This window comes from Heterodontus francisci, chromosome 1 (genome assembly GCF_036365525.1).
Source record: "Heterodontus francisci isolate sHetFra1 chromosome 1, sHetFra1.hap1, whole genome shotgun sequence".
In the NCBI taxonomy this organism is placed as follows: domain Eukaryota; kingdom Metazoa; phylum Chordata; class Chondrichthyes; order Heterodontiformes; family Heterodontidae; genus Heterodontus; species Heterodontus francisci.
In genome coordinates this window covers 160,630,402-160,658,024 of record NC_090371.1, presented here as the reverse complement: position 1 = coordinate 160,658,024, position 27,623 = coordinate 160,630,402, and the positions used below count along the sequence as shown (strand labels likewise).

General features: G+C 43.1%; 1 protein-coding gene across 2 annotated transcripts in view; it reads right to left on the bottom strand.

Annotated features, from left to right (window-relative positions):
* LOC137373080 (transmembrane anterior posterior transformation protein 1-like) overlaps positions 1-27,623 on the bottom strand; it is a 189,203-nt gene that overhangs the window by 41,425 nt on the left and 120,155 nt on the right. For both annotated transcript variants that reach the window (XM_068037933.1, XM_068037943.1), the window contains exon 12: positions 16,654-16,730. In XM_068037933.1, the coding sequence (XP_067894034.1) occupies positions 16,654-16,730 (77 nt within the window). The remainder of the gene's footprint in view (positions 1-16,653; positions 16,731-27,623) is intronic.

Below are 27,623 nucleotides of genomic sequence, written 5' to 3'. Positions count from 1 at the left end.
CCCCCCCCCCTCCCACCCTCCACATAATCCTCGTTTCTTTGTTAATCTCTTCACTTGGTGATCAGATGGCTGCTACCTGCCATTTCCACCTCATCCAGACACATCTTTTGTTTCTTTACTTATCTCATTGTCACTCCCTTTGGCTTTGTACCATGAAACCTTTTGTTATTTAATCTCTCCTGTCCTCCACCCTTTCGCAGACCTTCCTTTTGTTGTTCTTCCCCCACACCCACCCCCCCCCCCTCCCCTTTTCACTTGCTCAAAACCTATTACATTTCTAACCTTTGACAGTTCTGCTGAAAAGTCACAGACTTGAAACACTGAACTGGATTTTTGTTACAGAAAAGGAAACAGGTCTGGTTTTGGGTCAGAAACCCACCTTCTGTGGGAAACTGATTCAGATTGCAATTTTCAAATGGGTAAGCCCTTAATTGGTATCGAAACAGGCTTCCTATCCAGTTAGAGCCAGTGGTATTGAAAATGGAAGTGGGTCAGATCAAGTGTGGGGCTCATGTAGACACCTCAGGGCAGCCATCACTGAGGCTGCTGGTTGTCCTGAGGGAGAGATTTGCTTTCCACTCCACTAGAGAGAAGCGAGATGTCACAGGGGAGCTGGAGGCCTCGCACTAGGAGGTGGGCAGACCCTCGCTTCATCAGCTGCAGGCCATGAGGGAGAGGAGGGAGGTCCTCTTCCCAAAAGGTGGCAGGTGGAGGCCAACTTGTCATGCAGCAGGGGAAACTCTATGTTCAGTGTTATGCCCCCTCCACCTCCTTCTCCCTGACCTCCTGCGCCTCTCCCATTGAGCTGTCTCCTTCCAGGGCCTCATTGTCCTCAAGGTCCACATCTCTCTGGAGGGCCATGTTATGGAGAATGCAGCAGACCACCACAATGACAGAGACCCTTGCAGGAGGGTATTGGAGGGCGCCACCCAACTGATCTAGGCACTGGAACTGCATCTTCAGAAACCCAATGGCCTGCTCAGTGGTTGGCCTGCTGAGCAGGTAATGTTAGTTGTTTCACCTCTGTGCCTCTGCCTGGGCTCCTGTTGAAGGGTCAGTAGCTATCGCTTCAAGGGATTTCCCTTGCCTCTTGGATCCATCCATGCACTTTGGGGAGCTGGAGTGAATATCTGAGGCAGCCTGGACTGGAGGAGAATGAAGGAGTCATGGCAGCTGCAAGGGAATAGAGTGCACACAAGGAGGAAGCGCCTGTCGTGGTCACAGACCAGTTGGACATCGAAGGAGTGGAAGCCCTTCCTGTTGATAGATCTCACTGGCCGGTCACGGTGCCTTGATGGCCACATGGGCGCAAGCAATGTTGCCCTGCACCTGGGGGTATCCAGCGATGGAGGCTGAACCCAGTGCCCTCTGTTCCAGCATAGGGTCATCTATGTCAAAATTAATGTAGTCCCCGACCCTCCTGAAAATGGTATCTGTGGCCAGCCTGATGAGCTGGTGACTGCAAGATGCCACCTAGGTCCACAGCTGATCCCTGGAACGACCTAGTCGCATAGAAATTTTAGGATGACAGAGACCTTGACGGCTGCAGGTAGGGACTGCCATAGGGGCCGTGAGTCCTCAGGTCATTGCGGATCAGAGCACACAGGTCAGAGACCATCTGCCTGGATAGATGCAGGCTCCTACGGCACTGGTGCTCTGTCATTTGTAGGTATCGGACTCTTGGGCTGTGCACCTGATGTTTGGGTAGTGCCTTCCTCCCATTGCAGCCTTCTGCTGTGTTCCCCTGGCCTCCTGCTCTACAGGAGGTTGCATCTGCCACAGCTTATCCTGGCTGCTTTGTCCGATATCAGAGTAGCAAGTTCCCATCTGAACCCCCTCAGCTGGGCTTTGTACATTCACCAGGCCTTCCTCTGCCAACCCCAGCTGCCCAAGTGATGCCAGTGGCATCGCATCACTTTCCGGATTCCTGCCATTCACAACTGAGAAAGGCAAGTCTTACAGTTGCAGCAATGGCTACTCTCTGGCACTTTTGAAGTAGCTGAGCTTTACTTTGTACCTCTGCAGTATTTTAATCAGCCCTTCCCATAGCCCTCATTGCACCCCGTGTTCACGACTTGAACACCTTGCCGTGTTCCCCACCAGGCGTCCTCCACGCTCCCAGCGTTTGAAAATTAAAAACTGCCGCTAACAAGCCTGTTAATGAGCTTTCAATGAGATCAAGCTGCAATTAATCAGAGGCACTGGAAAAGGATGAAGGAGTCACGGCAGCAGCCAGCAAAGCGAGCACACACATGGAGGAAGTTCTTCTTGTGATTGAAGACCAGTCGGATGTTGAGGGAGTGGAAGTCCTTCCTGTTGATGGATCTCACTGGCGGGTCATTGGGTGCCTTGATGGCCACGAGTGCAAATCTTTGATGTCCTGCACCTGGGGGAATCCAGTGATGAAGGCAAAACCTAATGCCCTCTATCCCTGTGAGACCGTGTCTGTCATTAAATGAGTGAGCTGTCCAGCTCTGGCAAAGAAGGCATCAATGACCAGTGAGATGCAGTCGTTTTTGAGATGCCACTAAGATTGCAGCTGATCCTTGGAAGGTGCCAGAAGCGAAAAAGTGCAGGGCTACAGTGACTTTGACGGTCACTGACAGGGAACGGTGACCAGTGCTGTGAGGTTTTCGATGATGAGGGCACAGTTGTCTGTGACCATCTGCCTGGAGAGTTGCAGTCTCCTGAAGCACTGGTTCTCGATCATCTCCAGGTAGGTCTGTCTTCAGCAGTGAATGCTGTGTTGAGGGTTTGGCCTCTGTTGCCTTCCTGCCCCTCTTTCATCTCCCGTGCCCTCCTGATGCCTAGGGTCCTGTCCCTCATGCCAGTGGGCCCAAAATCTGATACTTGTGGCCCCATTGCCAGCTGGAGCCTTTCTTTTGGACAGGTGCCTGTCCAATTGTCCTCGGCAGCGTTGCGCCCTGCTCTTCTGTCCCAGTGATATCAGGAAGTGCCGATCCCGTTCAAAGCCTGGGCACTGAGTGCCCATTCTCGCTGCCAACTGCGTAGCACCAAAGAACATCCTTACCAAATTCTGAGTCCCTGTTTGCCCCGCTAACCCTCTTATGGGGTCAGGGCAATGCCCTGGGGCAACCATGACTGACTCCCCACTCTGTACCTACCTCCCTTCAGCTGATGAGTTTCTGAAGGCATGGATAATCAGTGCACCCTTTTAAAAATTTAAACTTCAAATCTTGACAAGCACTTAAGCTTTTAAACGGCTTTAATTGGCCTCAGTTGGAAGGAGAGCAGGATTCCTGTCCCACCCTGGCGATTACTGCCCGCACTGGGAACCTGCAACTGACATGCCACCTGGCACTGGTATTTTAAGGGCAGCCCACCCCCCGAATCACCACCTCTGTTCCCAACTTTGGGGGGGCCCTGAAAATTCAGCCCACAAGCTTTTACACAGAAGGCAGCCATTGCACTTTCTTGACCGTTATTAATTTAGGCTCCTCTCAGGAACCGATACTGCATACTCCTGTTTCGATGCATTTCCCCAAACTCAGGTAACTCTCCTGTTTTTTCCCCCCCCAGATTCTAGTTTCAGTAGTTATTTGAATGCTTTGATCATTTGTGGTAAGACAATCCACATTTCAAAAACTTAAGTTTCTTCTAATCTCCTTTAAGTGTCTACTGCTTGTATTAAAATCTAATGATTTCTATCCAAATGGAAATAGGCTACGTTTACTTTGTCTTTTTTTTTTAATGTGTTTTTGTGACTGGAGGGCTGTTACCAGTGGTTTTCCACAAGGCTCAGTACTAGATCCCCTGCTTTTTGTGGTATATATCAACGAATTGGACATAAATGTAGGGGGCATGATCAAGACGTTTGCAGCCAACACAAAGATTGGCCACGTGGTAGATAATGAGGAGGATAGTTGTAGGCTGCAGGAAGATATTGATGGTCTGGTCAGGTGGGCAGAAAAGTGGCAAATGGAATTCAACCCAGAGAAGTGTGAGGTGATGCATTTGGGGAGGTCAAACAAGGCAAAGGAATACACGATTGATGGGAAAAAACTGAGAAGCGTAGAGGAAGTGGCGGGCCTTGGAGTGAATGCCCACGGATCCCTGAAGGTAGCAGGACAGGTCGATAAGGTGGTTAAGAAGGCATATGGAATCCTTTCCTTTATTAACCGAGATATAGAATATAAGAGCAGGGAGGTTATGCTGGAACTGAATAAATCATTGGTTAGCCACAACTTGAGTGTTGTGTACAGTTCTGGTCACCTCATTACAGAAAGGATGTAACTGCACGAGAGAGGATACTGAGGAGATTTACGAAGATGTTGACGGGACTGGAAAAATGCAGCTATGAGGAAAGAGTGGATAGGCTGGGGTTGCTCTCCTTGGAGCAGAGAAGGCTGAGGGGAGATCTGATTGAATTGTACGAAATTTTGAGGGGCCTGGATAGAATGGAGGAGAAGGGCCTATTTACCTTAGCAGAGCAGTCAGTGACTAAGAGGCATAGATTTAAAGTGATTGGTAGAAAGATTAGAGGGGAGATGAGGAAAACTTTTTTCACCCAGTGGGTGGTGGAGGTCTGGAACTCACTGCCTGAAAGGCTAGTTGAGGCAGAAACCTTCAACTCATTCAAAAGGAGTCTGGATATGCACCTCAAGTGCCGTAATCTACAGGGCTATGGACTAAATGCTGGAAGGTCGGATTAGAATGGGTGGATCATTTTTTTGGCCAGCACAGATATGATGGGCCAAGTGGCCTCTTTCTGTGCCGTAAACTTTTTATGTTTCTATTTTTTGAACATTATTGCAGAAGTCTATTTAAATTTATATCACAATTCTAATAATGTAATTCCTATTGCTAACTGATTTAGATGCAGAATGCAAGTAAACAGAAAAAAAATTGGGAATTTAGTAACAAATTGAGATCTTCAACACCAACTGAGCTTGCTCGGATCACATCCTTTTCTTATTTCTTATATGTATCCACCATCTTCTCCAATCTCCTCTACTAGCACCTTCCACACATATGCTCCTTCACTCAATCTTCCCCAGCCTTTTACCCATTATGACTGATAACTAACAATGTTCTCAATGATTGGCTCCACCTTCAATGCATTCATTCCAACACAATCCCAACTGATCTCCCAACTACTTTGCTTCTCCATAGCGTCAAATCCATCGATCAAATTTGAGCATACTTGGCTAGTAGCTGGCTTACACCAGCTCTCCACGATTCTCTGAGTCATATAAACTGCTCATCTTCACAACAATATTCTCATTGATTATTTGGTTGCCAAAATCATGGTCCTCCATTCTGTCCTTTGAAACCCCCACTTGCTCATCATGCGACTCCATATTTTTTCGTCTTCCTTTTTCCAGTAATGCTCCTAAATCTTTCTTCATCTGCCTGAACACCTCCAGACCCAGTTCACGGTTACCCAATTTTTGTGCTTGTTACCACCAGGTGAGAAAGGTGTCTAGGGGTCCCTCTCAGCCTTCACCTGGTCTTACCAATATTGTGACATCATTTGGCCCATTTTGTCATTACAGCCTCTCCTGCATAAAACAGATATTCAGAGCTGCATGACACAAGAGGAAAGATAAAAATTTATTTTAAGAGTTCAGGAGGAAAATTGTAAAGAGTTCAAGAGAGCTTGTTCCTCAGTTGATTTTGTTGAATTTTCCCCCTTTTTGTTGTTGACAATTGCTTTACCATGCACCTCTGTACCTTAAGTTTCAGGGCTGCCATCCTCCTCCCAAAAATACTATAGAGAACACATCTACCTTCAGCCAGAAGTGCCAAGTGGATGAACCATCGCGGCCTCCTCCTGAGGTCCCCAGCATCACAGATCTCAGTTCTCAGCCAATCCAATTCACTCCACGTGATATCAAGAAACAGCTGAAGACACTGGAGACTGCAAACGCTATGGGCCCTGACAACATTCCGGCAATAGTACTGCAGACTTGTGCTCCAGAACTAGCCAGATCCCTCGCCAAGCTGTTCCTGTACAGATACATCTAGCCAGCAATGTGGAAAGTTGCCCAAATATGTCCTGTACACAAAAAGCAGGACAAATCCAACCCAGCCAATTACCACATCAGTCTACTTTCGATCTTAAGCAAAGTGATGGAAGGGGTCGTCGACAGTGCTATCGAGCAACACTTGCGCAGCAATAACCTGCTCACTGACCCTCAGTTTGGGTTCCGCCAGGGCCACTCAGCTCCTGACTTCATTACAGCCTTTGTCCAAACATGGACAAAAGAGCTGAACTCCTGAGGTGAGATGAGTGCTTGGGCCCCAGCTGTTCACAATATATAGCAATGATTTGGATGTGGGGACCAAATGTAATATTTCCAAGTTCACAAATGGCACAAAACTAGGTGGGAATGTGTGTTGTGAGGAAGATGCAAAGCAGCTTCAAGGGGATTTGGACAGACTTAGTGAGTGGGCAAGAATGTGGCAGATGGAATATATTGTGGAAAAATGTGAGGTTATCCACTTTGGTAGGAGGAATAGATGTGCAAAGTATTTCTTAAATGGTAAGATATTAGAAAGTGTAGAGGTACAAAGGGACCTGATGTCCTCGACAACAAGTCACTGAAAGCTAACAGGCAGGTGCAGCAAGCAATTAAGATGGCAAATTGTATGTTAGCCTTTATCGCAAAAGGATTTGAGTACAGGAGTAGTGAACTCTTGCTTCAATTGTATAGAACCTTGGTTAGACTGCACCTGGAGTACTGTGTGCAGTTTTGGTCTCCTTACCTTAGGAAGGATATTATTGCCATAGAGGGAATGCGACAAAGGTTCACCAGACTTGTTCCCAGGATGGCAGGACTATCCTATGAAGAGAGATTGGGGAAATTGGGCCTGTACTCTTCAGAGTTTTGAGGAATGAGAAGTGATCTCATTGAAATGTACAAAATACTTAAAGGGTAGATGCAGCTAAGGTGTCTCCCCTGGTTGGGGAGTCTAGAACCAGGGGAAAGCTACATAGGACAGAGAAGAGGAGAAATTTCTTTACTCAGATGGTTGAGTGTCTTTGGAATTCTCTACCCCAGAAGGCTGTGAAAGCTCAGTCATTGAATATGTTTAAAGCAGAGATTGACAGATTTCTAAATACCAATGACACAAGGGGATATGTGGAGAGTGTGGGAAAAAGGCATTGAAGTGGATGATCTGCCATGATCGCACTGAATGGCTGGGCAGGCTCGATGGGTTGAATGGCCTACTCCTGTTCCTAGCAGAGTGAGTGCCGTTGACAACAAGGCAGCATTTGACCGAGTATGGCATCAAGGAGCCCCAGCAAAACTGGAGTCAATGGGAATCCGTGGGAATACTCTCCATTGGTTGGAGTCATATCTTGTACAAAGGAAGATGGTTGTGGTTGTTGGAGGACAATCATCTCAATCCCAGGACATCACTGCAAGAGTTCCTCAGGGTAGTGTCCTAGGCCCAACCATCTTCAGCCTCTTCATCAATGACCTCTCCTCCAACATGAGGTCAGAAGTGGGGATGTTCTCTGATGAGTGCACAATCTTCAGCACCATTTGTGATGACTCAGATACAGAAGCATCCCATTTCCAGCTGAAGCAAGACCTGGACAACTTCCAAGCTTGGGCTGATAAGTGGCAAGTAACATTCGCACCACACAAGTGCCAGGCAATGACAATCTCAAACAACAGAGAATCTAACCATCGTCCCTTGATGTTCAATAGCATTACCATCACTAAATCCCGCACAAACAACATCCTGGGGGTTACCATTGACCAGAAACTGAACTGAACCAGCCATATAAATACTGTGTCTACATGAGCAGGGCAGAGGCAGGGAATTCTGCGGCGAGTAACTCACCTCCTGACTCCTCAAAGCATGTCCACAAGGCACAAGTCAGGAGTGTGATGGAACACCCTCCACTTGCCTGGACAAGTGCAGCTCCAAGAACAGTCAAGAAGCCGACATCATCCAGGACTAAACAGCCCACTTGACTGGCACCCCATCCACAACCTTCAACATTCACTCCCTCCACCACCAACGCATAGTGGCAGCAGTGTGTACCATCGGCAAGATGCACTGCAGCAACTCACCAAGACTCCTTCCAAACCCGTGACCTCTACCACCTCAAAGGACAAGGGCAACAGATGCATGGGAACACCACCACCTGCAAGTTTCCCTCCAAGCCACACATCAACCTGACTTGGAACTATATTGCCGTTGCTTCACTGTCACCGGGTCAAAATCTTTGAACTCCCTTCCTAACAGCTCTGCGGGTATACCTACACCCCAAGGACTGTAGCAGTTCAAGAAGGCAGCTCACCACCACCTTCTCAAGGGCAATTAGTGATGGGCAATAAATGCTGACCTAGCCAATGACACCCACATCCCATAAATGAATGCAAAAAAGTTTCCTGATGGGACCTTTCCTCTATCTTTGCTTTTTGGCGGAGGAGCAATACAGATGTCAAACTTGTCAGGCAACACTCATCCACAGGTACCCCCAAATGTCCCTCCAACTTCAGTGATCCCAAGAGTAGTATTTGCAGAGGCTGCGCTTTAACAAGGAGGTCAAAGAGTTATGTAACATGTTTCTACCAGATCTATAGTCCTTCCCTATCACAGGGACTGCACCTGGCAGATTGCAGAATTTTTATGTTGTGGTCATTTCAGACTGTCATTAAAAACATTCTTAACATTAGCCAATCAACTGTGCACAAATGCATAAAGTAAGTCACAATTACATAGTTTTACAGATGACAAAGCTAGCAATACCATCCACCTTCTCAGAGACAACTCTCAGAAGCATACAACAGTGTCGCAATTTCAGAGTGGCAGGAAAATATAGCCTACAAAACTGCAGTCATCAACCCTGTCACCCTCCCAATAAAACCCCCCACTCAACCCCTCCACCCTAACTGCTGCCCAAACTCTAACCTCCCCTTTCTCCCATTTCTACTCCCTATTCAAAACCATCTGCCTTTCACAACACAAAGAACATACTTGTCAATACAACATGTGGCATGACAGTAACTATAGCTTGCTTTCCTTTCTCATTCCCTTTGACCTCTGCTGACTTTGGCAACAATCGTACCAACCTCCTCAAACATTTCTCCTCCAACGGCCCACCTCTGTGGCACTGCTGTCATCCTATCTGATACAATTTGGCACCATATCTTCTTCAACACTTTCTCTTTTGGCCCCTTGGTCACCAGTGCTGTATCCCAAGGGTCTATCCTTGACGTCCTCCCCTTCACCCAATTTATTTTCAACCTCAGAGAATTCAACAGATTTCTCCTTAAAGGATAACACTACCCCAAATAATTCAGGCATTGTACTTGGGAACTGGCCAACAGCTATAGGTCTTGAATCTTCAATCATCATTTGGCCAGATCATTTTAGACATTGCCCATTCCATTTTCAGGCATGTACTTATTATTACAAGTGTCCAGTCAGACAGCAACACAACAGGGCCTTAGAACATTTCAGGAACACCTATTATTCAACTATGAGAAATCTCATTTGAAATTTCTGCAGGAAACATGCTGACCAGTGTCATTTTGCAACTACTCAGAGAAAATGCTTTCTGTTGCAATTTGTCACGATCCACAGCACTTGGCCCAGAATGTGGAATGGCAGCAATTGTCTTTGGCATAGAAACACAGATTACTCTCGAATTTTCACCAACCATTGCACTGAACGGGATTGCTATGTCTTTCAAGATGCTTCTCTGACACCTTTTCTACTTAAGCTGACCTTTAAAGAAGATATATTCCTTTCAGAACCTCATCATCAGTAAACACAGGACAAGTGGACTCCACAGAAACAGTATTGGCACATAAACTGGTTGGAATTCTTCAGGTTTTCTCTGATCCCCAAATTCCTTCAGTTTCCAAGATCCAGGCAGAAGGGGCGAAAGTGATTCTTGTAATCCCTTACTGACCTCAAAGCTATGGTTCTGGACATGCTGGCATTGAACACAGCCCTCTGAACTATCAGGTCAGCCAGGCCCATTGCTTTCTGATTGACTGCCTGACTTTTTAAAGAGACGGTTCCTAAAACAGAGCCTTCATGGTCCACTTGTTTATGTAATTCGGAGCATCACACAAACCATTGGGTAAATTTTACTAAATCCTACCATTGGGGTGGAATCTTAGCTGCTAGCAGGGCACATTGGGAAATCAGTTGCATTCTCCTAGGATGCTCCACTCATCATCATCGGAAGCATGCACCCAAATTCTCAGTAGATACTTCGAGGGGGCTACCCTTTTTTTATTTGTTCATGGAATACAAGCGTCCCTGGAAAGGCCAGCACTTATTGCCCATCCCTAATTGCACTTAAGAAAGTGGTGGTGAATGTATTTTCATATAATTAGCCCCAAAGAGCCTGCAACCTAAATTGGCTTAATTTCATAAAATGGTGCACGCCTGCAGAATGCTTGAAACCATTTGTTGGTTTAAACTAAAACTGAAGTTGCTACAGGTATATGTGGCAGCAACAATTTTCTGTGGCACACAAATTTCTTGTTTTGTGTTCGGCAGAGAGCAATTAAGTCTGAAAAACCTCAATCGTTACTTGGAACCTAAATTTTATTTCAACTAGTCTGATGTCCCCCACTTTTTGAACCTTTTAATACTTTTTTTTCAGAAAACTTCTCTCCTAATAGTTCCAATTTTGACTAGAAGGGCAAGTGAGATTCAGGCTTGGGTAACAAACCAATCCTACTTTGTCTGGGATCAGAATTGAGAGATCCTTCAGGCCAATCTGTAATTCCTATCCCAGACTAGAATACCATTCCATCTAAATCAGGTAATACGAATATAAGAAATAGGAGCTGGAATAGGCCATTTGGCTGATTGAACCTGCTCCTCCATTCAATATCATGGTTGATCTTCTATCTCAACTCCACCTTAACACACTATCCCTATATCCCTTGATTCTTTTAGTACCCAAAAATCTATCGATCTCCATCTTGAATATACTTAATAACTGAGCATCTACAGCTCTCTGGGGTAGAAAATTCCAAAGATTCACAACTCTTTGAGTGAGGATATTTCCGCTCATCATCGTCCTAAATGACCAACCCCTTATTATGAGATTGTGACCCCTCATTCTAGACTCCCCAGCCAGGGGAAACATCCACCTGGCATTTATTCTGTGAAGCCCCTTAAAAGTTTCATATGTTTCAGTGAGATCACCTCTCATTCTTCTAAATTCTGGGGAATATAAGCCTAGCCCACTCAATCACTCCTCATAGGACAATCCTCATCCCAGGAATCAGTCTAGTGCACCTTCATTGCACTCCCTCTAAGGAACGTATTTCCTTCCGCAGGTAAGCAGACCAAAACAGTACATAGTACTTTAGGTGTGGTCTCACCAAGATCCTATATAATTGTACTAAGACTTCTCTACCCGTATACTCCAATTCCTTTCTAATAAAGGCTAACATACCATTTATTTTCCTAAACTGCATGTCAACTTTGTAATTTGTGTACAAGGAGACCAAGGTCCTTCTGAATACCAACATTTACTAGTTGCACACCATTTAAAAAGCATTCTGCTTTTCTATTTTTCCTGCCAAAGTGGATAACTTCACACTTCCCCACATTACATTTCAGCTGCCATGTTATTGCCAACTCACTCAACCTTTCTACATCCCTTTGTAGCCTCTTTGTGTCCTCCTCACAGCTTACTTTGCCACCAAACTTTGTAAAGTCAGCAGTATTGGATACAGTTAACTTGGTTCCTTCATCTACGTCTTTGATATAGATCGTAAATAGCTGGGGTCCAAGCACCGATTCTTGCAGTACTCTATTAGTTACAGCCTGCCAATCTCAAAATGACTCGACTATTCTTACTCTGTTTTCTTACTAATCAATCCGTGCCAATACACTACACTCAATCCTACAAGCCCTAATTTTGTGTAATAGCCTCTTGTGTGGTACCTTTCAAATGCCTTTTGAAAATCCAAACATTACATCCACTGGTTCCCCTTTATCCAACCTACTTAGTTGGATCCTCAAAAAAATCTAATTGATTTGGAAGAGATTGATTTCCTTTTCGTAAATCTGCGTTAACTCTGACAAATCATATGATTTTCTAAGTGCCCTGTTATCATGTCCCTAATAATACATTCTAGCATTTTCCTCCTCAACTTTTACCACTTTCCTAATGGCATTCGTGCACTCCAGAAGGTGTTCAAAGACAGGACTAATTCTCGAAGAAAGCTAATACAGTTTTTGTTTCCTATAGTGCTAAAACAATACTGACAATAACTTGCCTTTATATAGAACCATTAATTTAGAAAATACCCAAAGGCGTTTTATCTGGGCAAGTGAAAGGTAAGGAAGAAGAAAAAACAAAAAAGAACCTTTGTTCAAATGGTTGCAGCTGATTTCCCTTACAACTGGAATTAATAGTTGCAGACATATATTAGTGTTTACGTTTGCTCCAAATATTTTATACATTATGAGTGCAATTTTACTGTTGATGTTCCTGAAAGAAAGAGACTGGTACCATTCTCTGGCAATGTCTGAGAACACGGAATTTCGTTTCATCAGGACACAAAAGACAAAGAGCTATACTAACCAGACGCTCATCATGGTTACTTTTAGCTGGATCAAGTTGATCCTTAAAGTACTAATGTCCCAGTGTCAGGACTGCACACGCTAGACAGTATGTTGAATGCACCAAAAAAAGCATTATTTCAGTTTGTATAAATCCCCTGTGATAACTAAAATAATCCTTCAACAGTAATTCACAATATGTCAGAGTAAGGAAGTAATTTTGTTACAGTAACTCCTTTAATGAAGTATTATACACAATTGCTTAGCTATAGCTCTGGTTGTTGATAACTGCATTGCAGCTACAGATACCTTCTGTTTACTGCAAAAAAATGATACTGAATATCAAATATTTTTAATAATTCTCAGAATTACACAATTGTCTTGCTTATAAGATGGATAAAACTCAACAGTTTGGTTTACCTTGGAGCATTCCATTCATTGTGCAACTAAATATATATTGAGTAGATCTTAAAATAAACCATGCTTAATACTTCTGAGTCACATTTTGATCACTGAATTTAAATATTCGAAAGGATTTGTTTTAAATAACTTTTGCTAACTCGGTGACCAGGATAAAATTAGACAATGTTTTGCTACGAGGTTTGCCAACTTTGGTTGGAGGCATTCTTGCAGGTTTGAATACATACCATGTATTGTCTGATCCTCTTCTCCTTTGGCCTCCTTGTCTCGAGAGACATTGGGTAAGCGCCTGGAGGCGGTCAGTGGTTTGTGAAGCAGCGCCTGGAGTGGCTATAAAGGCCAATTCTAGAGTGACAGACTCTTCCACAGGTGCTGCAGATAAAATTGGTTGCCGGGGCTGTTACACAGTTGGCTCTCCCCTTGTGCTTCTGTCTTTTTTCCTGCCAACTGATCAGTCTCTTCGACTCGCCACACTTTAGCCCCGCCTTTACGGCTGCCCGCCAGCTCTGGCGATCACTGGCAACTGACTCCCACAACTTGTGATCAATGTCACAGGACTTCATGTTGCATTTGCAGACATCTTTAAAGCGGAGACATGGATGGCCGGTGGGGGTCTGATACCAGTGACGAGCTCGCTGTACAATGTGTCTTTGGGGATCCTGCCATCTTCCATGCGGCTCACATGGCCAAGCCATCTCAAGCGCCGCTGGCTCAGTAGGGTGTATATGCTGGGGATGTTGGCCGCCTCGAGGACTTCTGTGTTGGAGATACAGTCCTGCAACCTGATGCCAAGCATTCTCCGGAGGCAGCGAAGATGGAATGAATTGAGACGTCGCTCTTGGCTGACATACGTTGTCCAGGCCTCGCTGCCATAGAGCAAGATACTGAGGACACAGGCTTGATACACTCGGACTTTTGTGTTCCATGTCAGTGCACTATTTTCCCACACTCTCTTGGCCAGTCTGGACATAGCAGTGGAAGCCTTTCCCATGCGCTTGTTGATTTCTGCATCGAGACACAGGTTACTGGTGATAGTTGAGCCTAGGTAGGTGAATTCTTGAACCACTTCCAAGCGTGGTCGCCGATATTGATGGATGGAGCATTTCTGACGTCCTGTCCCATGATGTTTGTTTTCTTGAGGCTGATGGTTAGGCCAAATTCGTTGCAGGCAGCCGCAAACCTGTCGATGAGACTCTGCAGACACTCTTCAGTGTGAGATGTTAATGCAGCATCGTCAGCAAAGAGGAGTTCCCTGATGAGGACTTTCCATACTTTGGTCTTCGCTCTTAGACGAACTGATCACATGTTCAAATATCTATCCCATTTCTTTTGAAATGAAGTTTTAGTCTCTACCTCAATAGTCACCTGTGGTAAAAAAAAAAATCTCACTGCCTAATAGTTCAAGAACCTTCCTCCTCCCTTCCCCTTCATTTCTTCCAGTAAGAATCTTTGGTTTACATTCCCAAACTCCTCATTCAGCTACCACTCAAAATAACCTTCCACTGTTTATCCACAGCAAGGTGACCAGCACTCACCCTTGTCCTGCCTCCTCGTCTCAGTAATGCTCCCATCCCATTCCCCCAGTCGCCATCAACCCCCCACCCCCACTCCACTGAGCTCCCATTACCCATTAGTCCCGAGCCTCTATTCTCCAATCTCCATTACTTCCATCATCCCCCATTCCCCAGCTTCACCACAGCAAGCCCTATTTCCCAGTCTTTGTCTCCCCTACTCTCGAGCCACCGATTTCAAAGATCGCCATTTCATAGACTTCCCCACCCCAATTCCCTCTCCTCCCCCCGCCCATCAGCCCCACACCCAGCTAGTTGCAGCTCTTTGCGGACGACACTGAGAAACAGCCAGTGATGAACTTAGTGGAGAAGGTTGGGAAACGATTCTGTTTAAAATGAATGCAGTCTGATCTTGTTCTGACTCCCTACTCAAGGCCAACAATCAGCAATTAGAATTGCTTCCAGAACCTCACATAAGTGTCTGTCATTCACAAGAACACAATTCAACAGGAAATTAAACTGATGATCTCCCAGGGTTCTGGAGGTAGCGCTTGGGATAGGAAGATAGGAACCTTTGCCTTTGGTAGACTATTGATCATTCCAGGAGGGTTGGGAACCCTATTTGCTGTAAATTGTTGCCAAAGTATATAACAGGCTGCATTTATATCATTGTAGCATTGATGCGAAACAAGACCATTTTGCAGAAGCACAAAGAAATTGTACGCTAAATCCAAGCCAGGGTCCAATCATACAATGGAATGAAGTAGTGAAGCCAAGCAAGGTCAGGACTAACTTGGAACACACACGACAACTTCAATATTGATGTGAAGCAACCTAGTTTCACACTGATGCTACTGCTAGTGCAATGACAGCTAAAACTTCAAATTGAAATTTAAATAAGGTGGGTACAAGACCCAATTTTGTCGAACTTCAAATAGCCCTCATGCCTCTTTTTATTATTGAATAACCGAACCACAAAGAGAAAAGGAGCTTAGCCATAAAACTTGGTGCAGCAATTCATGTTAAATTATTTTTGTCACTAATACAACCAAGATGACAAGAAGGATGGATGCCACTTTACTTCCCTACTTTTAGGGGCAAGAGGTAGCAAGAATAACAAGCAGAGTACTATAAATGGATACACAAGCAGATTCTCTTGTATTCCCTTCCCCAACAAAAGAAAAAGTAACAGAAGGTGCAAACGGTTTGAAATGGTTAGTCAGAGAACCAGTTTACTACGATCAAGATTGATATACTGACAACAAAGCAACTAGCAAATATCAGAGAGTGTATGTTTAATAAATGGCTGAAAAATATGTCAAAAGCTTCCACATTATAGTAGAATTTGAGCCATAATGACATGAGCTACTTTTGAACTATGACTTGCATTTAGGATAGTATTGTCCAATATATTAGCCACTAACCACATGTGGTGAACTGGGAATCCAAATGTAGCAAATTGCATTTTGATTAGCAAGTAAGTAATGAGAAATTAGTAAATTACACTACCATTGAGCATGTGACTTCAATACTCATATTCGCATGGCGCATCCATGAGTACTTTAACCCTTTTGGCCATCTGCTGGTAAAATGGTAAGGTAAAAAGCAGAGTGCGTGAGTGTTTTAACATTTTGGTTACTGAATGGTGGCAATGTTTGTTGAGTAAATAGACATGTGAAGTAAATTTACCTGTCATATGAGTATACAGGAGGCGTTTTCTATTAAAATTAGTGCATGTAGCTAAAATATCACATAGCCATTCCAGGGCATAATCATCTTGTACTGAATACCACTAATTTAGTAGTAGCTATTAAGAAGTCATGTGCTGACCACACAAAAAAGACGTTACTTCAAATTACACTAGGAAGGAAAGCAGCATCAAAACATAACGACTAGGCTATGTCCATCTGGCTCATAACAAGTCTGATAAGAAACTATACTTCAGGTAGGGAGTCTATGCATCATAAGTGAAAAACAATGCACTGTTATCTTCACCCCAGAATTATGCTTTTATAGGTATATACCCAGTTAGAATGAGAAGGTCTGCTGCTTTACATAAAATGCATTGAGCATGTATGTAAAATTACTCAGACCCCTCAAGCAATACACATCACAATTCTCTAATTGTCATATTAGTGCTCATAATCACTCCTGTTCCTCCAACCCCCTAAAAACAGTAAATATTTTCATTTCTTACCCGAAGTAAAACACCAATAGGCTGACAATAGCCAATGCTCCCTGAATTTTTGTAGAGCTTGTAATAACTCGGGATAGCTACACATGAAGAAAAAAAGAGTAGTAAACAATAGTTCAATAGCAATCTTAAAAAAAGGAAATAAATTTCAAATTTGCACAACTGACCACAGTTATGTACCTGTTTAATGAATAGTGAATTACTACGGTTAACAAGTACGTCAGAACTTAACCAGCCATTAAGCCTGTTTTATTATAGGAAAGCGGTTATAAGTTTTAAAATAACAGAGTTCCAATAAAAGATAATCAATAACTGAATGCCAGCATGGACTTGACGGGCCGAATGGCCTCCTTCTGTGTTGTAAATGACACTATGACTCGCCTATATGTGGAAAGAATATTTTCTTGTGTAAGCTGACTGAAAATTCTAGGATCAAGAGTAAAGTGTTGATATAGCATATCTTGTTTAAACATATGGCAGTAAAAGAAAAAAAAGTAACAGTGACAAATGAGTAAAAAATAACTGAATAAACTTTAAAAATGTTGGACTTAGGGGCTAATGAGCAACTGTTTGCTCTGTTAAATTTTGGGGTTTTACACAAGCTATTCTATACTGATTCAATATTATCAATCACTCCTGTAAGCAGATACGGTATTCCATACAAATCGGAGTGTGTCTTTACCTGAACAATATCAAAACAAATAATAGCAAGAACCAGGAATTGAGTAAAGAACTTTTGCTACCCTGAACTAGCTTACTGGAGTCTCACATGCAGCTCAAATATATACTATCGGACTGAAATTCAGGCTATAAACCAGGTTATTTAATCAACAGATGAACAGTACTCAGGACAAAATGTATCTACAGTACTTTAAAAATGTTCAATCAAATCCAATACCCCAGGAGTCTGTGTGTCAGTAGGTTTGACTACCCTGTTTTAATATTCTTTAAGGACATGCCAGAACAAACAATAATAATAAACTATTGCACTTTTAATTGTATAGATTGACTCTAACAATTGCTTCCATTTTTTTGTTCTTTGTTTTGAGGACTTGGGTTTTAAAACTGAAAAGGATTTCATAGATGCTGGAACTTTGTGTTTTTTTTTAAAAGAGGTCATCAGAAGGTCTTTTGGACTGAGCTTGGTTTGAAAACAATTACTGGAAGAATCAAGGACTGCTAAAAGCAAGCCCTTATTGGAAGGCAACTGTCTTCAGATAATGACCCAGCAGGGATTTTTTTTTGACTTGGGGCAAGATGTTTACAAAGAAGTGACAGATCATGATTTATAGGGGCCAGGAGGCTTGACTCTTGTGACATTGTTTTTGGTTTCAGTTTGGACAGTGAGTGGGGGTGTTAACAGTGTCAAAAATAAGACTGCTGGAGAAAACTTGCCAAGGGAGCAAACTCCAACTCAGCTTGTTCCATCTCTTTAAAAAAGCTTGCCAACTTTTCCATCTCTTTAAGGAGCGCTAAGAAGCAAGTGTTAAGAAACTGCCTGAAACCCCTGTTGCTGCATCCTTCCTGGAAAGCCTGCTCAAACTGATCTTCAATGTCGCCTGACAAGAACTGTTCTAGGAAGATCCCAGTGACAGCCGTCTACATGTATTTGGGATGCCAAACCAAAACAATGGACATGACATCTTTCCATATTTTCTCTTTTTACTTCAAAAATTAGCAAGCATTTGGCCAAAGTATTCTTTTTGTCTGTTTTTTTTATAATAGATCTCTAAAGAGTAAATGCCTAGTTTTTCGGTTAACTGGGGTACATATGCACGTGTCTGTGTGTGAGGGGCTAAGCTAAAAAGGGAATTTTTATATTTCAATCTGTGTGTTAATGCTTTGCATCATTACTGGTTAAGACCTGTTTTATAATAAACTGATAATTTTGTTGTTTATGAAAGAAACCTCGTTGGTGTATTTTATTCTGCGATAAAAATAAAGTCTATGATTGACCGTATCGGTAACTGGGAAAAATTTTTTAATATATGTTGTGACCCGTGGAGAAGTGGAACTAGAATAAACAGTGCACTCCTCTTGCCTCGGTGGTAACAACTGCCAGGTATTCTGACAGATGGCTAGACAAGGTATTAACTGCCAGGCATCATAATTATTCAAAGATACTATTAGATAAAACAACTTAACAGTCTGAATTCAGTCACTATGAGAATATTAAACTCTGTTTCGCAGAAACCAAACCATTGGCACAGACTAATTGATCTTGGACCTGCCAAAGTGAAATTTATATTCTTATACCTCACAGCAACAACCAATATGGCCAGTATTAGTCCTGTATTCTACAACCAAATCAGTAAATGGAGACAAACAAGTCAAATGCTTCAATAAATCACAATGTGTGAAACATCTAAGCAAAAGGGTAAAAAACCTTTAGAATGAAGACTATCACAAGACAGGTTTACAGTATCTAGTTTCTTCATTTTATTTTTGTACTTATAGTGAAGAATTAGAGTCATAAAGTCGTTTATGGCACAGAAGGAGACCATTCAGCCCACTGAGTCCATGCCGACTCACCACGGAGCTATTCAGTCAGTCCCACTCCCCTGCTCAATCCCCGTAGCTCTGGAAGTCTATTTAGTGCTAGAGAATGGAATATTCTCCTTTCAAGCAACCGGTGTCAAGATCAAGCACTCCCAGGGGCAAATAAAGAACTGTATACTACATAAAGCACTCTCTCTACACCACAAAAGCCCCAACTCCAGAAGAGTATCTCCTCCTGCACCAGAGTGGCCCGTTTTTCCGTTTCTCTCAAGCTATCCTGTAGCTAGGATTGCAAACTCTGGTTGAAGGCATTCCTGGAGGGTTGATCACGTAACATTCTGATCAGATAGCACTCAATCATATGACACCAGATCACGTGACATGTGATGAGAGAATCACATGACTTCTATAAATGTTATTCTTTTACATTATAAAGATTTGACCCTTGCAGTTGACTATTTTTGTGGTTTTGTATGACAAGTGAGCAGGGTGACAAGTGAGCACGGGAACAAGGGGGAACTAAGGAACCCCACCTATTTCAGAGACAGCATCCTCCAACTTCTGAGCCCATACAAATGTTGAGAATCTCCAATTGATGAAACTCCCCATGCATATTGAAACCTGCAATTCCTGACTCTCCAACTTCCTCACGTAGTCGGGGCTCTCTAGGTGTGATGTCTCTAAGCTAGAAGCTTCTCATAGCAGCCGGTGATGTCAATAAGCATGGGATGAGGAGCTACTGTGGCAGAAAATTTAAATTGCTGAAATGGGGGCAATGCACCAATTCCAGGAAGCTCTTGATCATTCCAGGAGTGATGGCAACCCTACCTGTAGCATCCAAGTGAAATTGCTAATTGGTGCCAAATTAAATTTTAGCACTGTACCCTGTGCCCACCAGAAACTGGATTGAGATTGCACAAATTAATTTCAGCCCCTAGGCCAAGGATACATACCAATGATCAGTCTGAGCTGGATTTAATGCTGGACTCAAAATCGAAAGGCCAAAATGCATATTCTTTCAGTTCCCTGTCTGAGGTTATTCAGAAATAAGGGGAAATGGAGGGCGGGGAATGTGGGGAAATGGAAGGCAGAGCTGCTGTCCTGGCAATCTAGAACATTAATAATTTTCAGGAGATTGAATGACACCGAATATCAGAAGACAAACATAGCCCAGACTATAGCCCTATCCTTCTGCTACATTCACACACTTGAGAAACATAATCTAAAATAAACCCCCACACAGCATAAGCTAATTACAGATAAGGAAGGACCATCTTAATTCATCAATTCAGGCCATACAGTTAAGAGTACTATGTGCATTTTTAGATGCCCTTGAAGGGCATTAAAGTCATAGAAAGTGGTCAGTGTTGATTTGCTATGATGATGCTAAGAATGGAAAACGATAGTTACAAAGGAAGAACTTGAGATACTGGGTCTAGTTCCACTACAACAGGCTGCTAAAAGATGATTTAGTAAGTGGTTTTTAAAATTATGCAGACTTTTATTTAGGTCACTAGGGAATGACAACTTCTTTTGGTTGGGGAGTCAGTGATGAGGGGGTCATCAATTTGACACTATTAGAAGTAAGGAGTTAGGAGAAACTTCTGTACAGAACATAGGATGCTTTGCCAAAAGTTTGACAGAGACAGAATTGATTACATCTTTTAAAGAAAAGTGTCATAAATATTTGAAGCAGAGGAAGATACAAAGTTATTGGGAGAGAGCAAGATAGTGGGATTAGTTTTGGTTTGCTGTATTGAAGACCCTTTCTGTGCCGTAAACTTCTATGGTACTATGAAAAAAATTCCGCAATCTCACCTCCCCCAACCACACCCCACAATTTCAATATGTAATTGGTTCTAAAATGATTCCAAGGTTTTCAGTTCCACTTTATGTGAAGAAAAATATCACAATAATCAGTCTTAAATTTTTTTTTTAAACTGGTGTAAACTTGCATTCTCTTAGCCTACTTCCAAAACTTAATGTAATATTTCGATTTACTCTTTCCATTCCCTGTATAATAATCACCTCTCAAATATCTCCTTTTTAGGCAGAAAAAGCCTAGGTTTCCAATCATGTCATTAATCCTCAGGTGGCAAGGATCAACCTCAAGCATCTTCTCTGTACTGTCTCTATTGCTTAAATAGCCCTCATTTCTCAGCAACTAGAAACTGAAAGTACTCCAGATGTAGTCCAACCAGAGCAATGTTAGGTGCTAGACTTGGCTCAATAGCAACATTCGCGGCTCAGTCACGGGTTCAAACCCTATTCCAGAGACTTGCAGACACTAGGCTGAAATTCCATTGCAGCTCTGAGGGAGTGCTCTACTGTCAGAGGTGTTATCTTTTGGATGAGATGTTAAACCTCTCTCAGGAGAATGTAAAAGACCCTGTGGCACTATTCACAGAAGGGACAAGGAGTTCTCTCATTGTCCTGGCCAACCATTATCCTCAACCAACACAAAAAAGCAAATGATCTGATCATTTATTTCACAACTGTTTGTGGGACCTTGCTTTGTGCAATTTCGGTTGCTGTATTTCCTATTTTACAACAGTGACTGTATTGAAAGTACTTAGTTGGATGTAAAGCACTTTGGAAGGTCCTGACATTGTGAAAGTCACTATATCGTGCAAATTCTTTCATGCTCGCTCTTGTACAGTTTGTTCATGATTTTCTTGGACTTGTATTGTTTTGGAACATCTGTCATTCATTTTCTTTGCCATGCAATTCTTAGCTAACGCCTTCTATTCCACTGTCTTTCCTAATTTGCATAGAGCTTCTGCATCTAAGGGATAGATATAAACTAGAATCTGTGCATCTCATTCAGAACTTGCCTCCTCTGCCATTATTCATCTAAAAAGCTTTCTCCGCCATTATTTAAGATCCTGGCTGATCTGATTGTGGCCCTAACTCCACTTTCCTGCCTGCCCCCATAACCCTGGATTCCCTTGTAGATCAAAAATCTGTCTCACTCAGCCTTGAATATATTCAATGACCCAGCATACACTGCTGTCTGGGGTAGAGAATTCCAAGGATTAATGACCCTCAGAGAAGAAATTCCTCATCATCTCTGTCTTATGGGAGACCCCTTAATTTGAAGCTGTGCCCCCTAGTTCTAGATGCCCCAAGGGTAAACATCCTCTCAGCAGCTACCCTGTCAAGCCCCCTCAGAATCTTACAGATTTCAATAAGATCACCTTTCATTCTTCTGAAATCCAATGAGTACAGGTCCAACATGCTCAACCTTTCTTCATTAGTCAACCCCTTCATCCCAGGAATCAGCCTAGTGAACTTTCTCTGAACTGCTTCCAATACAAGTATATCCCTCCTTAAGTAAGGAGACCAAAGCTGTACACAGTAGTCTAGATGCATTCTCACCAATGCCCTCTACAGTTGGAGCAAGACTTCCCTGCTTTTATATTCCATCCCCCTTGCAATAAATACCAACATTTCATTTGCCTTCCTAAATAGTTGCTATAACTGCATGCTAACTTTTTGTGATTCATGCACAAGGACAGCCAGATTCCTCTTCACCACAGCATTCTGCAGTCTCTCTCCATGTAAATAATATTCTGCTTTTCTATTCTTCCTGCCAAAGCGGACAACTTCACATTTTCACACATTATGCTCCATTTGCCAAATCTTTGCCCACTCACAATCTATCCATATCCCTTGGCAGACTCTGTGTCCTCCTCACAACTTGCTGTCCAACCTATTTTTATACTGTCAGAAAACTTGGCTACAATACACTCGGTCCCTTCATCCAGGTCATTAATATACATTGTAAATAGTTGCAACCCCAGCACTGATCCTTGTGGCACTCCACTAGTTACAGTTTGCCAACCTGAAAATGCCCCATTTATCCTGACTCTTCCTTCCTGTTAGCTAGTCAATCCTTTATCCAAGCTAATATATTACTCACAACACCATGAGCTCTTAGCTTATGCAGTAATCTTTTATGTGGCAGAATTGTACACCTTTTCTTTCAATTTGAGACTATCCTTAACTTCCTTAGCCACGGATGGTTCATCCTTCTTATGGAGTCTTTCTTTCTCAATGGAATATATCTTTGTTGAGAGTTATGAAATATCGCCTTTAATGTCTTCTGCTGGTTACCTACCATCACACCTTTAAAACTATTTTGCCAGTCCACTTTAGCCAACTCTGTCTTCTTTTATTTAAATGGAGAGACACTGCAGAATGTCATGGTAGAGAGAGATCTGGGTGTCACTGCATACAAATTACAATAAGTTTAGCATGCAGGTACAGCAAATAATTAGGAACGCAAATGGAATGTTGGCTTTTATTGCAAAGTAGGGAAGTCCTGTTACAACTGTAGAGGGCGTTGGTGAGACCACATCAAGAGTACTACATACAGTTTTGGTCTCCTTATTTAAGGAGGGTATCACGCCAACTTGCTTTGTTGAATGATAATTTTTATTAATCCGCTGACTGGAGATCTGAATTTATATTTTTCGAAGACATTTCAAAGAAAACAGATAAAAGATGACTTTGCTAGGAGCTTAAGATGGCCACCTAATTTGCAACACTGTACCCTAAATTGCAAGGCCTGTGAGGAGGGAGACAAAATGTCTGCTCATCCCAGCAAGAACCAAGAGCCAGGAAGCATAAGGGAACTGCTTGTTCTTCTTTCAGCAAGAAGAAATACTGCTAACTACCATGCTTGAATCACTGAGTGACTGTCATGTGACAAACCCCTCCCCATCTGTGGTTTTAAATTTGTGTTTCTCTGCAGCAGCAAGAAACATCTGAACTCTGACACGTGCAGACCCAAGTGGGAGTCCTTCTCTCTCCCTCCATTCCACCTTGAAAGCTTCAAATCCTGCCTGTTGACTGACCACCTTTGCAAAAGCCAGCTACAATCAGAAACCCCGTTGGAGGAAATCATCTGCACTGCCGTCTCCAAGAGACCCACTGAACCAGTCATCTACCTCTTCAATCTAAAAGCCTCAGGACCACTGAATTCAGCCGAAACACCAAACCCCACAGACTGTATCCTCCTTTGTTTTCTATGGACTCTAACTCATCCAATCTACCTTTCCCCACTCTAACCCATGTGTGTGTGTGTGTGTGTGTGTGTGGTGTGTGTGTGTGTGTGTGTGTGTGTGTGAAATTGGCATGTAGTTTATTATTTTCATTAGTTCGGTTTAGATACAATAAAGTTAACATCTTTTTTTTGTCATGCAGACCCCCCACCTGCCAAGAATGAGGCATATTAATTTTGTCATATGAACATTGATTTTAAACTGTTGCTGGAGTGAAGAAATGACTTGTTTGAAAATCACCAGACACTGGGCTGGAAGGACATTTGCATACTAAGAGACGCTGCTTATGGAGACAAAAGACTCCCTGCTCCAATTAACCCAAATGGATTTTGATAACCAGACATTGAAGGTGCAAGGAAGCGCATTCCAGGCCCTGCTAAGATGATACAATCTACAGAGCCAGGACTGGTTCAACCAGCTGGTCACATGACTAACTGGCTGGTCCAGGTTTTTTGAACTAGCCACAGGACAGTTTGAATTCAGGAGGCAGTGTGCAACTGAAGCTGAAACAAGAAACTCTCTCGCCTGGCTGTCTCTCTTTTTCGCTTTCTGTCCAAGCCACCAGACCCACGGAAGACACGTAAACCTTGAGAGAGAGAGAGAAAAGACGCCTACATCGGAACAGGTTGAAGCATGAACTGGGCCCCAACGAATTGCAAGACTTACCGACAACCAAAGACTCCACATTGAATTTAAAGGACTGTAACTACCAGAAATTCCCTCAAACATTTCCCTTTTATTCTTTCTACTTCTTCTGTCTCTATCTGCGTGTGTGTATGTTTATCGCGTATGCATGCTAGCATGGTCGCGTCACATATTCGTAGTCGTTAACCGGGTTAGACTTTAAGATTAATAAACTTCGCCCTTTCTTGTTTAAATCTAAGGAAACCTGTTTGATTTCTTTGCCAAACAACTGGAGTAGTCATAGCCAGAGTTATACAGCACAGAAACAGGCCCTTCAGCCCAACGTGTCCATGCAGGCCATCAAGTACCTATCTATTCTAATCCCATTTTCCAGCATTTGGCCTTGTATGCTATGGCCTTTCAAGTGCCGATCTAAATACTTCTTAAATGTTGTGAGGGTTCTTGCCTTTACCATCCCTTGAGGCAGTGTGTTCCAGATTCCAACCACCCTCTGGGTGAAAAAAACTTTTCCTCAAATCCCCTCTAAACATCCTGCCCCCTGGTTATTGACATCTCCGCTGAGGGAAAAAGTTTCTTCCTATTTATGCCTCTTAATTTTGTATACCTCAATCAGGTACCCCCTCAGCCTTCTCTGCTCTAAGGAAAACAACCCTACCCTTTTCAGTCTCCCTTCATAGCTGAAATGCTCCAGCCCAGGCAACATCCTGGTGAATCTCCTCTGCACCCTCTCCAGTGCAATCACATCCTTCCTACAGTGTGGCGACCAGAACTGTACACAATACTCTAGCTGTGGCCTAACTAGCATTTTATACAGCTCCATCATAACCTCCCTGCTCTTAAGTTCTATGCCTCAGCTAATAAAGGCATGTATTCTATATGCCTTCCTAACCACCTTATCTACCTGTGCTGCTGCCGTCAGTGATCTATGAACAGGTACACCAAGGTCCCTCTGACCCTCTGTACTTCCTAGTGTCCTACCAGCCATTGTATATTCCCTTGCCTTGTTAATCCTCCCAAAATGCTCACCTCACACTTCTCAGGATTAAATTCCATTTGCCACTGCTCTGCCCATCTTTCCAGCCCATCTATATTGTACTGTAATCTAAGGCTTTCCTCCTCACTATTTACAACACCACCAATTTTCATGTCATCTGCGAACTTACAGATCATGCCTCCTATATTCACGTCTAAATCATTAATGTACACTATAAACAGCAAGGGTCCCAGCACCGATCCCTGACCATTGGTCACAGGCTTCCAATCGCAAAAACAACCCGCGACCATCACCCTCTGCCTCCTGCCACTAGGCCAATTTTGGATCCAATTTGCCAAATTGCCCTGGATCCCATGGGCTCTTACCTTCTTGACCAATGTCCCATGTGTGACCTCATCAAAAGCTTTACTGAAGCCCATGTAGACCACATCAACTGCTTTACCCTCATCTACACACCTAGACACCTCCTCGAAAAATTCAATCAAATTTGTTAGACATAATCTCCCCCTGACAAAGCCATGCTGATAATCCTTGATTAATCCCTGCCTCTCCAAGTGGAGATTAATCCTGTCCCTCAGAAATTTTTCCAGTAGTTTCCCTACCACTGATGTTAGACTCACTGGCCTGTAATTACCTGGTTTATCCCTACTACCCTTCTTGAACAAGAATTCACTACAGAGCAACTAAAAACATGGTGTTTAAAAAAAATTAAACCCTGTTATGGTTAGACCAGGCAAAGGCAGAGAGGAAATCCCTAGACCCCTTCTCACTTGGTCCTAACAGGAATTTGGGGGCTAGCGTCCAAGATTTTACCCACAGACAAACTTGAAATTGGAAGTGGGAAGCCAAATTGTTCCCAATCAAAAAAGAGAAAAGATTTCTTGTGGTTGTGTGTGCTAGAATACTAACATGTCTGCGACTGAAGCTAGTAGCTCCCCAAGCCAGGGTGAAGTAACTCGGGATAAGTTAAAAGCACTGTCTATGGAGGAGTTGAGGAAAATGGCTGGGCAGTGTGGGATTACTGTATGTATCCCTGGATGTCAAGGGACATAGAGGATTGGATCAGGAAAAAAAAAAGGAGGCTTATGGCAGATTCGGAGCGCTGGAAACAGCGGAGGCACTGGAGTATAGAAAGTTTAGGGGGATATTAAAAAAAGTAATTTGGAGAACGAAGAGGGGACATGAAAAAACACTGGCGGGCAAGATAAAGGAAAATCCTAAGGCGTTTTATAAGTATATTAAGGGCAAGAGGATAACCAGGAAAAGAGTAGGGCCCATTAGGGACCAAAGTGGCAATGTGTGTGTGGAGCCGGAAGTCATAGGTGAGGTTTTAAATGATTACTTTGCATCTGTGTTCACTATGGAGAAGGACGATGTAGGTGTAGAGATCAGGGAGGGGGATTGTGATATACTTGAACATATTAGCATTGAAAGGGAGGAAGTATTAGCTGTTTTAGTGGGCTTAAAAGTGGATAAATCCCCAGGCCCAGATGAGATGTATCCCAGGCTGTTATGTGAGGTAAGGGAGGAGATAGCAGGGGCTTTGACACAAATTTTCAAATCCTCTCTGGCCACAGAAGAGGTACTAGAGGACTGGAGGACAATGAATGTGGTACCAATATTCAAGAAGGATAGCAGGGATAAACCAGGTAATTACAGGCCGGTGAGTCTAACATCAGTGGTTGGAAAAGTATTGGAAAACATTCTGAGGGACAGGATTAATCTCCACTTGGAAAGGCAGGGATTAATCAGGGATAGGCAACATGGCT